General features: G+C 45.7%; 1 protein-coding gene across 1 annotated transcript in view; it reads right to left on the reverse strand.

The window, feature by feature from the left end:
- Positions 1-17,087, reverse strand: part of LOC119970940 (otogelin-like) — a 323,755-nt gene that overhangs the window by 228,799 nt on the left and 77,869 nt on the right. Inside the window, 3 exon segments of the mRNA XM_038806051.1 lie at positions 8,434-8,599; positions 15,252-15,295; positions 16,853-16,927. Coding sequence (XP_038661979.1) covers positions 8,434-8,599; positions 15,252-15,295; positions 16,853-16,927 — 285 coding nt within the window.

Below are 17,087 nucleotides of genomic sequence, written 5' to 3' on the forward strand. Positions count from 1 at the left end.
TCTATTTTTACTGGAGATGATACTGAGATACTATTGAATATTCCTTAAATTACTGGGACACTAATAACTTTTATTACCCCATTGCGAAGACTTATAATAAGAAAACTCAAAGTCAATTTACAAGGATCTATCCATTCCAGCCTGGAGCATTCTGAGAGTAGAATCTTAAACAACATTGTTCCACTTTCAATAGAACAGTGGAATGCATAATATAATTAACAAAATCTCTGAAGAAAAATGAAATATTGAGATTTTGGGAAACAGTTGTACAAGCAATGGAAATAATTTGGGTGTAAAGGTTCTTAAGTTTAACTTACTTAATCTAAAATGATATTAAAGTGGAACGCCAAAATATCCGGATGTTTAAATACACAATCAATATTAGACCTCTGTAACACTGTCACTAAGGTAAAAATCTCAATAAGGATGAATCATTGGTACCATTTTGTAATGTGTTTCAGGCAAAAAAACCAAAATAATTTAACACAGTCACAAATTTAAAGGAAGGAACAATCCAAAATTAAAGTTAGATTTGTCAAGTTAGATTCACTATATTGATTCTGTATTTTTGTTAGGCAGCAGTTTGAAGCAAGTTAATTCCCGATTTGTTGGAGGAGGGCAGAGGAAAAAAGAACTAAATTTGGTCACTGTTCTGCATTGCTTTCATAAAACAAAAGTTAGTCTGTCTCTAATGTCTCCAACTGTGGAGCACAAACTATCTTCAATAATAAGCAAAACCTATCGGAGGCCTCTCTTACTGTATCATATTGAATAACCATGTGCCAAACACATCTGAGAATAGGTACTTATTCCAAGAAGTTCTTGAATTTGTCCAATACTTTTCTTCACTTTCCTATCGAATGGGAGAGATCTTCCAGGCTGTTCACGCAGTGGGATCTTCCGGTCCCACCGACGGCACACCCTCGCCGTGGGTTTCCCAGTGGCATGGGATGGATTCAATGCGAAATCCCATTGACAATTGCGGGATCTCCGGCCAAGGCGGGCGGGCCACATCCCGCCACTGAGAAACACGAGGCTAGAGAACCCTGCCCACAGAATAGGTCAGCAAAATGTTTTTACCAGTGCCTAATGCCGTGGGAGTTGAACTACATTATAATACATTGACCTAATGGCAACAGAATTGTCCATCTGCTGACTGACAATGAGAACCACCACAACAGATCTGTTAATATCTATTATTCCATGTCATTTTTTTTTTGTTTCGGCTTGCATGCATCTCCTATCTACAAAACTTTACACCCTGTTGTTAATCCATTTGCCACGCTTTTAAATCAACTTTTTGTCATTATAAATTCCTATGACCAGAATTAGATTAAAACCAGGGATGCAAACACAACGTCCTCAGAGTGGCAATCTCCGGTGGATTTCTACTCTCGACGGACTTAGCCATACTGGGATTCCAAAGCCCCTCATTCAGGTCGGATGAGACAGGGCATTAAATGGTGCCCCCGGCTGTATCAGTATGGAGTAAATGGGGTGCAGACAGGAAAAAGATACCCATTTTTATCACACTAGCATCCTTCCTAGAGGAATTGTTTAAGGGGACAATTAAAAGGTTGGTAGTTCAGAGAACTGGAAGAAGGCGGTGTCGGACCAGATGAGAGGGTCAATCCCGGAGGGCGGCTCAGTCCGCAGGAGGGGAGAGGGGAGTGGGGAGGAGAGTCACACCAGGAAGAGGGGGGTTGGGCAGAGTATGGTGGGGAGGGACCGGGGTGTCAGGTAGGTGAGGTGGTGGGGTGTCTCTTGGTGGGGTTGTGTGTGTGGGGTGTCTTGTCCGAGGCTGGAACTGGGTTTTTAAAACAGTTACTCTGGAGTTGGAAGTGATTTTTTTTCCTCTAACCCTTTCAGAGTATCTATCAGAGGTAAAACTGACAAAACCATCCAAAGATAATAATCTAAATCGCTTCTGTCAGATGGTTCCCATTCAGCACAATTTTCCAGAGGAAGTTAGCGCTTCTGAGCAATTGCCAGGTAAACTATTAAGTGGGAACCTCCTAGTGGGATTCCCCAGTAAATTACTGGGGTACCCTCTAAATCAATGCTGAGGAACTAGCAAGTTATGGGCCATAACCTATAATTGCCATTAGAAAAACATTGCTCCCCAAATGGCTGAAAATACTTTCCAAATATTTTATACCCAGAATGAAAATCAGTTAGTTTCTGTAAAAGGGTAAGTTGTTAGCCCTGCTGTATTATTGACCAAATAACGAAGATGCAAATCTACCTCATGCTTTTTCAAGGTTTATAAGCTTCATGAAAAATATAACTTACAACGTTACATAAACTATTAGCTAAATTGAAAATAGAGAATTTTGAAGCCAACTAATTATTCACCTCTATTTTACTGACTTTAGAAAATATAAATATCCTGTTTATAAAAACCAGTGAGATAAAGAAAGAGAGGGAGAAGACAGGGGACAGGGCGGAGGTGCACATTTTACAGGAAGGGGTGGACAACTTGCCCCCAAGAAGGAATGTCAGCTGAGGCCGAACTGCTCCATGCAAGTCCGCCTAACAGCCACATATGTTGCAAAGGATCTAATACCAGGACTTCTGCCCCTCACTGCGGAGGATGTCCTGCCCTCGGACCGACTGGCTGCTGGCTCCAGCAGTGCTGGCAGTGCCAAGAGCTTAATACTGGGCACTACCAGGACTGCAGCTAGTCACAATAACAAGACCCAATGAAGGCTAGTCCAGGCATTGGGAAGGGAGGGTGTCTGGCCAACTTTGGGAGGGGGAGGGGGAAGAATGCAGTGGGTTTGGGAGAACAGTTGGATTGGACGTTGGGGGAGGGTACCATCTTAGGTAGGTTGCTCGCAATTTGTAAAGGGCAGCTGAAAATAGTACCCCACTATGTTCCTATTTTTTAAAAAATGGGCTGACCACTCACGCCTGCCTGCCCACACCAAGCATGTTAACTTTTATCTTTTTTGGCGGGTGGGCTGCTGATTTTGGCACCCACCCAACTACTGTGTTATGGGGGTGAACTTGGGATTGGGTGGGAAGATGGTGAGCTAGGCATCCATTGTATTTTATTTGCTAACCCTCATTGGAAACATGTTTGCCGGGAGCATATAAAATCCTGCCCAGAGCCTTTCCTAATTAAAATTTGATTGATTTTGTTAAAAGAGGTTAAACATTGGAACAAAGCCTCTAGTGGAAATATATGGAGGGAGGACAGCAAAGCATTGATTGAGGGTGAGAAGGCCTTGTCTTGCCTCTTCCACATGAATTGCAGGAGAGAGAGTGGAGGGAACATTATAGTAGGTTACAGGTGAGGTGCATGAGAGCAGCACATAGATATCATAGATATCATAGAATTTACAGTGCAGAAGGAGGCCATTCGGCCCATCGGGTCTGCACCGGCTCTTGGAAAGAGCACCCTACCCAAGGTCAACATACCCACCCTATCCCCATAACCCAGTAACCCCACCCAACACTAAGGGCAATTTTGGACACTAAGGGCAATTTATCATGGCCAATCCACCTAACCTGCACATCTTTGGACTATGGGAGGAAACCGGAGCACCCAGAGGAAACCCACGCACACACGGGGAGGATGTGCAGACTCCGCACAGACAGTGACCCAAGCCAGAATTGAACCTGAAATTGAAATTGTGCTATCCACAGTGCAACGGTGCTACCGTGCTGCCCAGGGGGAAAACATGCTTTGTCCCGACTTTCTCCGCCTGGCACGTTCTGGATCTCACCCTCGCTGGATGAGATCCAGATCTGAATATTTAAATACTAGAGGCTGGATTCACCCGGCGCCCAGGACTCAACGGCCAATCCTGGGAAATCTCGCAGGGTGCTGTTCAGTACTGGTCCACAATAGTGTGAACCAGGTCGAACGACACCTGGTGGGGTCTCCCAGGCCACCGGGGATGCCCAGATGCCCAGATGGCGGGGGGGGCGGAGGGGCGGGGCGGGGGGGGCGGGAGGGGCGGGGCCGGGGGGGGCGGGCCGGGCGGAGGCGGAGGCGGGGGGGGGGGGAGCCCGAGGCGGAGGCGGGGGGGGGGCGGGCCCGAGAGCGGCGGACGGAGGGGGGAGGGCGGCCACCGCGCATGCGCTGGTTGGTACCGGCCCAACTGGGCATGCGCGGGACCCGAGTCTCTGGCGCCCCCTAGCACATGGCGCCCCGGGCGACTGCTCGAGTTGCCGGTGCCTTGGGCCGGCCCTGCTGCCAGCCTGGCAGTCTGGGGTCGGGCCGGGGTACCTTGCCACATGGGAGGGATGGGGGATTTCCTGGGGCCTCCCCAAGGATAAGGGGTGGGGGGGGGGGGGGGTTGTTAAAGCAAGGAGGGGGAGATCAGTGCTTCCGGACAAAATGGCACCCTGATGTGCGAGGAGCCTTTCCTGCTGGCGAGCTGCGGCCTCGGTGGAGAGAAACTCCTCAAGGCCAAAAATAACAGCAAAGTGCCATTGCATAGCAGGATGTTTCTCAGGGCTGCAGCTATCAAGAAACAACCGGTTTCACGTACCCGACAGCGGACTTAGTTTGAAGTCTGCTGAATCACGACCCCGTTTGGAATTTACATCGACTTTACAATGCCACACCAGCAAACAAGTTCAAGCATTCACGCATGCGCATTGACGTTCTGCACTACCCATCACCCTGACTTAAAGAGCGCAGTTGCTGTTCTGACATGTTTTGACCTGGTGGATCATTAGGTTTCCAAACCTTTTCTTAAAATTTATGTTTTACAATAATTCATTGCTACATTACTTTTTTACAATTGATTGAGTACAAAATTCTGGGTTATTTTGGTGAAAATAGAGTATCAGGCCTTTTGGTTCAGAAACCAATCCCCGATTTATAACTTTGTTCCAATGGAAAAATCGGGTCCGGCTTGTGTCGTTCCAACTTAAGACGCATTTTCCAGGAACCAATGGTGTCTTCAGCCTGTGGACTGCCTGTATTCAAGCAAATAGACGTCTCTCTCTTTTACCTGATTCATTCAAATATAATTACTTGATCATATGATTATATCATATCTCACAATCAAATGATTAAACATAACCATAAAATTATCTTTTTGTCTTTAAGTATCTCGATTAACACATTTTACTTTGCAGTCTCTCTCACTAACTGGGCTTGCAGTTCTTTTTTTTCTCTAAATGTTAACATTGTTTGCTAACGAGCAGTGCCAAGTGCAATTCTCAAGATGCTGAAGTCTGATTTGGTTCTCATGAAACTTAAACATGAAATATTTGTTTTTCCCTTCTGTTACCGAACACTTTCCTAAAATGAATAGAGATTTTTGAGAGATGAGTTGGCAGTTACCTGTGATACCTTCTCACAACCAAGTACTGTTTTGCACAATGAACTGATTGTGCACTGCAACTATATTAAATACTGAAGTTCTTTAATAAAATTCTGAAAAATTACAATTTCCAGTTGTCTATGGTATTTTAATTAACTGGTGCTTCAGTTTGATGAAACGATTCTGACTGGAATCTTTGCATTTAATCATCACATATTTTCCTTTATCACTTGTTTGCCATGTAAAGGTTATTGCACAGAAATCATTCATTGACAGGTTGATTGTATCAAAGAAAAGCATTCCTTTCTGCTACCAAAAAGTATTGCCCAAATCTTTCGGTATTCATATCGTCAAAATTGGAACTATTGGAAAATTGCTGGCTCCTCACCGGTAGCGGAATCGGTGCGGATGCGGCACCGATTTTTCCATCATGGAACACCACGGATCCTCCGTTGGCGTCAGCACTTCGACGCAGGAACAGAGAATCCAGCCCACAGTTTCCTGAATGGAGAATCCAGCCCACTAGATTTCCCAAACATGTGTGCCTATTTCAGTATCTTACTCTAACCCTATATATAAATCTATTGACCATCACAGAATTTGTTCATGGATCACTGGTGTCAATTCCAGAAACGGCATCTAGTCTCAGTGGAACAGTACCCGTATTACATGTCCATTCTGCTCCTTGCGACCGTAAAAGGAGCACATTTTGATCCACAGCTACGTCACGCTAAATTCCTGGCCCTCTCCAAATGCCTTGATTCAATATTTGATAATGCGTGTTCTGTTACTCTAATTAAAATGGAGCAACAGACAACCTAGCGATTCTTAAGCAATTATTGGTGCATACCTTGTACTACAACTGCCAACACAACACCCATCAGCAGTGCTCCCTTTGAAATAAGTTCATGAATGACTGTAAATGCTAACAGGTGCCTAATATTCTAACACAAATGTCACATATGTGAATTTATGATGCATTACACAATCAATATTCTTTCAAGATCGTTTTGATTAGTCCAGCATTGAATACAAATTCCATTAATTTCTCAAAGAATTCTCTCAATTACCTGCCATAAGTTTGGTAGAAACGTAAGAGAAATGACAACACCAGCCATGCTGCGTGATTGCCATTTCCAGCAGTTTCATCAATAAACTGTAAGGAGAATAAATGGCACTCACCTCTTACAGGACAAGTGATGGCCAAGGCACAGAGCCAGTGGTAAAAACTCCAAAAAATAATTTTGAGTCATGTTGCCAGTTTCCCAAATGTATTGTTTAACCTACTGAACAGGTAGGGCGCGTTTCTCCGCACCCCCACGCTGGGTGGGAGAATAGCGGGAGGGCCTCCCGACATTTTTCACGTCCTCACGCTATTCTCCCCACCTCCCCCCACGCCCAACCCACGCCACGCGATTCTCCGAGGCCGATGGGCCGAGCGGCCAGGCCTTCACGCCCGTTTCAACACGGCAGCAAACACACCTGCTTGCTGCCGTCGTGAAACGGGCACCAGATGCCCATTTGGGGCATCTGGGGGCCTGATTGGCACGGCAGTAACACGGCCGTGCGAAGGGGGGGATAGGCCCGCGATCGGTGCCCACCGATCACGGGCCGTGCGTCCATAACGGACGCACTCTTTTCCCTCCGCCGTCCCGCAAGATCAAGCCGCCACGTCTTGCGGGGCGGCTGAGGGAAAAGACGCCAACTGCGCATGCGCGGGTTGGCGTTGTCCAACCTGCGCATGTGCGGCTGACGTCATCAGCCGCGTCAGCCGGCGTGACGCTTGACGTGCGGCCTTGACAACCATCGACAAGGCCCCGCCGCCGTGACGCACGGGGCCGCGCTCCTAGCCCCGCCCGGGGGGGAGAATCGGCCCCGGAAGTGGGCGTGAAGACTGCCGTGGGTCACAGCCTGTCCCACGGCAGCCTTTACAATTCTCCGCATTTGCGAAGAATCTCGCCCGTATTTTTTAAAAATAAATTTAGAGTACCCAATTCTTTTTTTCCCAATTATGGGGCAATTTAGTGTGGCCAATCCACCTGCCTTGCATATCTTTTGGGTTGTAAGGCTGAGACTCATGCAGACTGGGGGAGAATGTGAAAACTCCACATGGAGGATCGAACCCGGATCCTTGGCAGCGTGAGGCAGCAGTGCTAACCACTGTGACACTGTGCTGCCCACCAGTGAACAATTATTATCATACCTTTTAATAAGGCATTAAAATGCAGGGTTGTAATGATATTCTCCTTCATTGGAAGGACCTGAAATGAAGGTTTGTGCAATGCTGTCACTGCCTCCCTGAATTAACGTAGCCTGCTTCCTGAGATGTTTTGTGCACATAGCTGTGTGGGTGAGGTTGGTCTGCAGTTCCTGTAAATGAGCTTACCTTACATAATTCTTTTCATTATTTTGCCTCTTTTTTTAAAGACAGTATTGATGAATACCTACTGGATATCCATATGCAGAATTTTAATTGCAAAAAGGAATGATTTTTCTACCAAAACTCTTGGATAGAAACATTCAAGGAGTAAAAGTGAAAAAAAGCTAGAATATTGAAAAATTAACCTCTAATAATCTTGAAAATAAAGTTAAATTTAATTCATGTTAAAGTCAAGCCACTTATTTCAGGCAGACCACCTCATCATGTGCAAGGTAAGTAAATATCACAGATTGGCATTCTGACAGTGACTACCACTCCTCAGAAGATTTGGCCGAAGATCATGAAACTAAAGCAGAATCATAGTCCAATAATAAAGAGACACGACATGTTATAAGGGTGCCCTTCAGATCCTCATCATTTCAGATACAACACACAGCATTGGTTTAAAAAGTGCTAAACCTCTACATTGAATTTGGTATATTTGAAATTTAATATTGAACCTTTGCAATTTTAAGAGAGAATTCCAACAAATATTCCGAATATTAACATATAGCTATCTGGTAAACTGAGCCCTGTGAATGCAGGTGAAACTCTTTCTTGGCAGGCTGACTGTGTTATAACTTCAGGTTTATTGGGTGTCACACACTATACCATCAGCCTTAGACAAAATTATTGTAACATAATTAGCATAGTCTTTAGCCTTACAGTTTAAGATACATTCTTGGCATGCATCGCTTATTTAGATTTGCTGAAATAACGGTCACTTACCCAGATGGGCAAACACATCCTGACAGACATGGCATGGATTCCGGGCACGAAATGTTTAAGAGTAGATTTTCACAGGTATCTCTACACCCTGCTCCTACACTTGCCTCAAAGCCACTCACAGGAACACTGCAGTTAAAGTATATTTGGTCAGGACCACATTGAGAACCTGTAGATTAGGAAAAGAGTTAATAATATAGTGAATAACTATGTTTACTTCGATTGAAATAGTATTACCTAGCTTTGGATAAACGGAAGCCAGCAGGTGCAATGCTACTTGATGGTTTTGAACACACGGGGCGCAATCTGTCCAAATTGGAACCCAGCCCCGTGAAGTTTGCGATTTAGCCGGGTGTTTCCGGGCGCTCGTAGCGCCGAGAAACACCACACTATCTATCAGGACTCTGTTTGAATTCAGGGCCTCACCGGAGAATGCTCCACCGAGGCCGCACTTAGTCCTGTTTCCTGCACTGAGGAGCTCTACTCGCCAGAACTCCCCATGTGCAGGATGAGAGCCAAACTCCCTTTTAAATGGCATCCCAATCTCCCGAACCCCCTCGCCGACTTGACTGCAAACCCACCCCCCCAAAGCCCCAACACACCTATAAGGGAAGCCTTGAGCCCCGTGCACCCTACCTCACACACACAGAACACCCTGGGCCTGATCCCCGCCACGGGAAAAATGGCAGCTTAGCAACTTGGCACTTCCAGCCACGGACCTCGCCATTCTCCGGCATTTTGGCATGGGAATCGGGAGTTTTACCCGGCGCCGCTGCTACCCCCTCACCAGTTTGGTGCCGATTTTGGCGTTTCCATCGGAGAATCCAGCCCCACTTTTTTGCTGAAGAAAGCACTTTATCATTTACGTTTGGGATGTTCGGTAGCCCTGTTAGTCCATTATGAAATTAGCATTACAGGTCGAGTGTTTCAAAACTGACTTGCTCAGGACAAGACCAAGCCAAAATATAGATTGATGCACAAGCAGCAAAGCAGCACCACACTGCATCAATGACAATGCAATGCCTAGTTGAATTGTCCAGCGATGTTACTTTCTTTACGTTATTTGATTAAAACGCAAGGCACATTCTAAAATTGTTAGATTTTTGGGAAATCACAGGTTTTTGAACAGCCGGATTTCAGACACTTGCTGAAATTTTCCAGCCCTTCGTGCTGGGGGCGGCATGGCAGCATATGGTTAGCACTGTTGTCTCACAGCTCCAGGGTCCAATTCCGGCTTCGGGTGACACTCTGTGTGGAGTTTGCACTTTCTCCCCGTGTCTGCGTGGGTTTCCGCCGGGTACCGGTTTCTTCCCACTGTCCAAAGAAGTGTAGGTTAGGTGGATTGGCCATGTTAAATTGCCCTTCGTCTGCAGAAGATTAGTTGGGGTTACTGGGTTATGGGGATAGGATATATGCATGGGCTTAAGTAGGGTGCTCTTTCCAAGGGCTGGTGCAGACTTGATGGTCCGAATGGCCTCCTTCTGCACTGTAAATTCTATGTTTCCATGATATGGCCGAAGGTGGTAGTCCTCTGTTGTGAATTCTGTCCAGTGGTGGAGGTTGTGGGGCATGCAAAACCGCGTAGACATTGGCAAGGTCAGAAGATCCCACCGCCGGCCAACGGCTGACTGCCTCCACAGCCGGAGAATACGCGGATGCCTATATTGATTTTTCACGCTGTTAGGATTTTCACAATCAGTTCCAAAACTTTTTGCAACATTTTTTGGTGGTAGTCTGTCACAATCTGACCTCATCTGGATCAAAGGCATACCTTGTGCAGAATTGCAAAAATTGTCACAAATTGTTGAAAGTATGAGAATAGCAAAAGATTTGTAAGAAAACTACAAACCTTTACCAATTGGTCAATTAAAGTTCAGATTAGTATGTTAGCAACACTGGTTTCAAGATTTTAAACAACTGTGCGGAATAATTGGGCCTTCCGAAATAATGGAACTAAATACATCCTCTACATATATTCTGGTCAGTTCCTGAAATGAACTAGAAAACATTCCAGCAATAAAAAGCTAGCTGTCGATTTCATTGGTACACTGCAGTACCATTCCGTGCTCATTTCCCAGAAGAATACTAGATGTGATTTTATTTCATTTTCACTGGTATAGTTGTGAGATATGTTTCATTCCAAGTCACAAGCAGTGGGCTGGATTCTCCGCCCTGCCGCATCACATTTCTGTTTCACCCCGCCGGTGGGATGCTCCGTTATGTCGGCTGTTCAATGGCATTTGACATTGTGGGGCTACCCCATGGGGTCGGGAAACCCCCGGGCTGCCGGCAAAACGGAGCATCCCGCTGGCAGAGAATCCAGCCCAGTATATTACCTCTTTGCATGAGCAATATGAGGACCGCAATTCTCCGGCTGTTGGGATTCTCTTACCGGCAGCACACCGAGTTTCATCCCCCAACTCCCTGCACATTTCCCGGCGGCGTGGTGTGACTTCAATGGGAATGCCCATTGATAAGCGGCGTGAGTACAGAATCCCACTGCCAGCGCACAGGGTGCTGTCGGGAAACATGCAGCTGGGAAAATGGAGTATTCCACCTGAGATATATTGATATTACACTTATATTTTCAAACAGTAAGGACTGAGGGCAGCAGTAGGCACAAGCGGAAAATCTCTCAAGAATCAGGAAATGAGGTTCCCACCCATTACTGGCAACGCCACAAGATTCATGCCCACAAAGTCATGAACATCATTTGGATACATTTAAATGAATTTCATTATTATTAGCCCCCCCACCCCTCCCCCCGGCCAAATGGTCCCCCTCATTAAATATTCAAGCCTTGCCAATGTAACAGCATGTGCCCTAGCACTTCCCTGGTTGGCACTACCAAGTTGACACTGTGCCAATCTGGCAGTGCCAACCTGTGCCAAGGGGCAGTGCCAGGGACAGGCTCTAGTGGGAGACCTATGGAGAGGTGCATTGAGGTGTGGTGGGTTGGAGGATTGCGGACACGGGGTTAGGGGGTGGGGGGGGGGCTGCTTGTTATACTTTTGCAGTGTTAGTGGGTGATTGCAATGCTGACAAGGAATTTTGTGGGGTGGGAGGGTGCCAGCGAGGTTTGTCAGCAGCGGGCTGGCGGTACGCAATGAAAGGTGGAATGAGGTGTTTCCAATAAGAATTGTCGGGGAGGGGGGCGAGGTTGGGGAGAGAGAGCCCCCAATACCTGCATGATGGGGGCTTACGCCTATTAAGCCCTGGAAGTGATTTTATTTCATTTATATCTACAATATTATTGTGATTCCCAGCTCTATGAGGCCCTGCCCCACCGGTGTGACGTCAATGTCCACTCATATTTGTGTGTGTAAGAGGCTCAAGACTGCGAGAAAACTAGGGCTGTATTCTCCAATTTCCATGACTTTTTACGACAAAAGAAACCGGCAGCGCCCCAGCACCGATCCACCGACCGGTGAGGGGCTAGCTGCCGTGCCACGTAAAACATACGGCCTCCACAACAAAAACGGGTGGGGAATTGCCGGGTCCGTGGCTGCACATGCGCCTGGCGACGACCTGCAGCAGTCGCGCCATGCAACATGGCCTGGCAGCATGCAGACCCAACCTGCCAGATAGTGCCCCCCTGGACACCCCCTCGCCACCTCCTGGCCACCCCCCCAACAGTCCCACAGTCACTCCAACCGTCGCCACAGCTCTCCCAGCCAGCAGCACGGTTCTTGCCCGACTGTGGCGGTGCTGGACACAGTCCGCAGCCGCCACACCTGATTCCCGACCAGGGAACTCAGCTCATGGGGGGCTGAGCATCAGAGGAGGTCCTTAGGTGATGTCCTGAGGCTGTCCCAATGGCATGCACCATGCTCCTGGATGAAGTAGTTTAGGAGGGGGTGAAGCATGCAAAAACAGGCACCACCCCCCGGTTCCATAGTAAAAAGGGATTCGCCGCCCGATTGCCGATTCCGAAATCAGCGTCGGAGAACAGAGAATCCCGCTCCTGGTCTATGCAACTGGAAAGTTACACGTCTGTTTTCTGTATGAACCTGACACTTCACCAAATCTTGGTAAGATTCCACCCACAGTTTAAAGCTGCAACGTACTTTGCTTTTGGATGTCTATAGAAATTGGTTAAGCTTAGTCCTCTTGAATTGTGGTTTAATCTGAACTCCAACCTTGTAGTTTGAGCCATCTGGTATTCTTTCTAAAATGTTCATGATCCTATTCAGTACACAGAGAATAATTTCGGAGCATTAGTGCTGCTCATATCAAATGGTACAATTCTACATCTGTATAGATAAAGATATTTAGAATAAAGTTGAAAAATATTAAAGGGCAGAAGAAAAAGCAGGGAAACGGCAATAGAAATATCTCTGTTTTGAGTAAAAGCAAAATACTGCACATGCCAGAAAACTGAAATAAAAACAAAATGCTGAAAAAATGCAGCAAGTCAATCAGCATTTCTGAAGAAAACAGATAAATTAACGTAAAAACAAATTACTGCAGATATCGAAAACTGAAGCAAAAGCAGAAAATGCTGGAAAATCTCAACAGGTCTGTTAGCATCTGTGGAGAGAGGACAGCTGACGTTTCAAGTCTGGATGACTCTTCATCAAGGCTGGTAAATTAAGACTTTGCATGTGGTCATTTCTTCTAAACTTCAAAAAATATTTTCCAATCGACATTACAAATTCATTATTTTGTTATTTGTAACAGCAAATGTCAAATCTGAGATGAATTTGCTGACTACGCTAAGCTTCTTTCATGGTTTTTACGGTGGAATCTGAAACACAATGGGCGAGATCTTCCGGCACATCCCTGCCACAAGTTTGCTGGTGGTGTGGGGCTGAATCAATAGGAAATCTGACTGATAGTGGCAGGATCAGAAGATTCCACCACTGGCAAGTGGCAGGCTGCCTCCCACCACCAAGAACCACATCCGGGCAGGCCAGAAAATCCCACCAAATATGTATTAATATCCAAAATTTCATATTGTCATCTGCTATCATATATATGGCTGAGGCTGATGATAATGGGCTGGATTTAATGCTACCCGTCATAGCGAGAATTGTGGGAGAAGCCACAGGTCAGTCACCCACCAGTGGCAATACCACTCATGATAAATTGGAAGTGGGAACCGTCCCATGGGGGGAACTCACCTGCTCACAGTAGATTGTCAAGTAGAGTCATTATCAATTCCATTGCCATCAATGATCCTTGAGCGCTCTGGAATTTAATGGTGACTCAGGGATTACCTGTGAGTGGCATAGCTTCCGTGTTTCCAGAAGGTCGCCAGGCAAAAAGGCGCGTAATGCCTGATCGAGAAACCCAGCACCAGGCTTGGGGGTGGATGCTGAAAGCCATCATCCGCCCTTGCTTCCAATCCCTGTGTAGCCATCTGGGATGGCCACTTACAACCAGGAACAGAGAAGTTTGCAAAGCATATTGGGTAAAATGGACAGAGCGAGATTCAGGCAGGCTCAAAGCCTGAAAATGTATATTTGCGGAGTAAGGAATCCAGATGGTATTGAAACTCCAACCAATTAACATTTTGATGGGCCGATTAACATTTGATGGCCCATTTCCACCAAGACAAAGGACTGGTACTTGAACCACCGGTACAGTCCCAGACATTTCAGCGCCACTCCCTGTACTAGGGAAGCGTAAACAACAAGGTCAGTGACCGCTTGGGACATGCCCAGCCATCCAGGCACCTGCCCATTTATTGGTTTGAAATCGAACATAGTGATCAGGCATCACCCAATTAGTGGGGTCCAAACTGAAGGACCGCCCAAAAGAGCGCGAAAACCCCCCAACCATAAGATGTGTTTGTCGTCTTTTGGACCTGGCACCCCGGCAACGACTATCTCCAATCGCAGCACCACCAGAAGCAAGTCCAATCTCAACGCCCGCTACCAGATGGATGAGCCTAGCTGAGCAGCAGATACTTCTCCAGTCTCGATAGATCCAGAATCGAACAACGGCCTCTGTTCCTCTGACCTAAGCTGGGTGTCTGAAGTTACGTACAGGTTGTCTTAGTCGATAGGTGTAGTTAACTAGTAGTGTTTATGTTTCATGACTGATTGTGTGTGTAAATAAAGTACCCTTGACCTTGAACTAACTAAACTGGTGTTTGGCTCTTTGATCGATAGCCGGTTGAACCTTGTGGTGGTATCATTTGATACCCTGCGGCTCTGAGCATTAGAATATAGATATCAAAAGAAAGGAGGGCAACCGCACTGATTGCCGTAGTTACAGCAGAGCCACTGAAAAGGCAACACCTGTCCCCCATCTCTCAAGACCTCCTCTCCGCAATCCTCATCTTGCCCATACTCAAATGCAGCCTGGTCCCTCGGTGATCCTATGCCTCTTCCTAGGTTCATTACCAGCAGCAGCCATTGCTCCTGGCGGCGCTTCCTGTAATGGAGAGCTGTCAACCTCTGATTAGCTCTTGCAGCTCTTAGCGGGAGGAAGGTTTGGCTCTAGGGTCCTGAATTCCGAGAAAGACTCGACGCCAACCAATCAAGTGGCGGATCTAGTTGGGGCTGTCCATCAGAAGTGTTACAGATTTTCCACTGGTTCTCCAACTGGTGGGGGGGGGGGGGGGGGGGGGGGGGGGGGGGGGGGGGGGAGGACCTGCATTAATTATATTACATTTCACCAATGTTTCTTTTCATGAAACAAATGCCTGGAAGCAGAATAGAAAATTATTTTTGAAAAACAGGTGTGTTTTTCACATTAATCTTTGTAAGACAATGTCAAATACCAAATATATTATTGGCTCCTTGATCGTTATTGGTAATTATCTAATCTTTCAACACAGAATAAACATTATTTGCCTCAGGTCTGGAACTTACCAGGGTTTTGATTCTGGAACTGCATGATACCTTCAGAACAAATCCTGAAAATGTTAACAAAGATGTCACTTTCAAGCATGCAGTTCTTTGATAAATCTATCCTGGTTCTGAACTTCTCTTCAAGAAACATATTAAGATATTTAACAGAAAATGTTTCTTGTCCAATTTAATTAGCTAAGGCTGAATAAACAATATCCTTTGCATTATGTTCCGTCAACCTGCATTGGAAAAGTTTACATGGTGCATCAAAATGATCAGCTACATTATTCAATCCATCAGTAAAATCCTTGAGATGAACAAAATATATTTATTTCTTACGTATACACAAAAACCTTACACAGTTTTAACATATAACAGCCATCTTTAATTCACCCATATGGTAAACAAAGTCATGCACCTTTCATTGAGCATCACAATTCTCACCAATTAATACAAGATCTGAATTAGCCAGTTGAAATGGTCCCTTGCAATCACAACCATGATAAAACTGGACTAAGGATTTTTAGTTTAAGAAGGTATCTTGACGGTGATATATTTCTCCCTCCAGAGCACACATCAGGCAGTTGGTAGGGACATTTTATACAGCCATCTGTGTTTAATAAGGACAAGCATGTAAATGGGATCGAGGGAAGAAGAATCTGGAGACGGCTCTGTTGGGCCAAGTCTGAATTCAATCCTGGAGGACGTGTGACAAGGATGGGGTGGATTGGGGAGGGGAGGAACATTCATAGAAATCACTCCTGAAAAGGAAATTCTTTGAGACTCTTACCCAGTGGTCATTTTAATGAACCTTTGCAAATTAAATATTGCTTGGATTTTGCAGTCAGTGGTGAAGCTACGGCCTTGCATTGACTTGAAATAAAGCTACCCACATAGGTCTGGGCCTGGATTTATTTTGCACCCTGGAAGCGGGTGCAAAATGAGCTTCCGCCCACAGTTAGCCCCAAATTGTGATTTCATCCTGGCTGACCGATTACCGGGCAGCCAGCATTAAACACGTGCTGAGAAAGACTCACTGCTTATGGGGAGGGTGGGGAGAGGGCCGTTGCTGAAAAAAGGAAAGGGTAAGGCTGGCATTTCTAATGTACTTCCTCAGGGGGATAACCACTTTGGAGCTGTCTCAGGGGGGTGCAGACCTGTAAATTTGATATTTCACAAAACTAAAATTAGCTTTTCAAGGTCAGTAAGGCTCAGCAAGGTCAGCTAAGTACAACTTCCTGGAAGGTTTTTACAGTGAGCCTGATAGTGTTAAGAGTGGAAGTCCCCTTCAATTCAAAGATTTCCTATTGAATACAGGTCCGTGGTGACCTCAACACTGCACCCTCTGGAGAAACGTATAAGAACTGACAGTAACTTTCAGATTTCTGCAATATTCTATGGATATGCGGACCCCTGACATCCCTATCAGTTCAGTGGAGTGATGGAGAATGCTGACAATATGCTTCTGATAAAAGTAAGCAGTAATTTCACGAGATGAAGATCTTCCTTTAGTTTATTGGACAAGAGCAAGTGAAGGTGAGTATGTTTTGGTTGTCAAAAGTGTTTAGTTACAATATAAATAAATGCTGCATGATGAATTGGAAATTGAAGTTACTGCTCACCAGATTCCTGAGGAACTAATTGCCACTTCTCCAGGTGAATATTCAGCACCCATAAAATAACAAGGACAATCATTCCTGCAAAAGTCAATTACATCATTTCAAATTTAGTTTCGACAATACACTCACTAATTTGATGTAATTTTTGCTTCGTGGAAATTGTATGAACTAAACATTGCATTTCATCAGTTTTGAAACATGAATAGGGAAATAATGGTCCCGGATAAGATGACAGTCT

The sequence above is a fragment of the Scyliorhinus canicula genome, chromosome 9 (genome assembly GCF_902713615.1).
Source record: "Scyliorhinus canicula chromosome 9, sScyCan1.1, whole genome shotgun sequence".
NCBI lineage: Eukaryota > Metazoa > Chordata > Chondrichthyes > Carcharhiniformes > Scyliorhinidae > Scyliorhinus > Scyliorhinus canicula.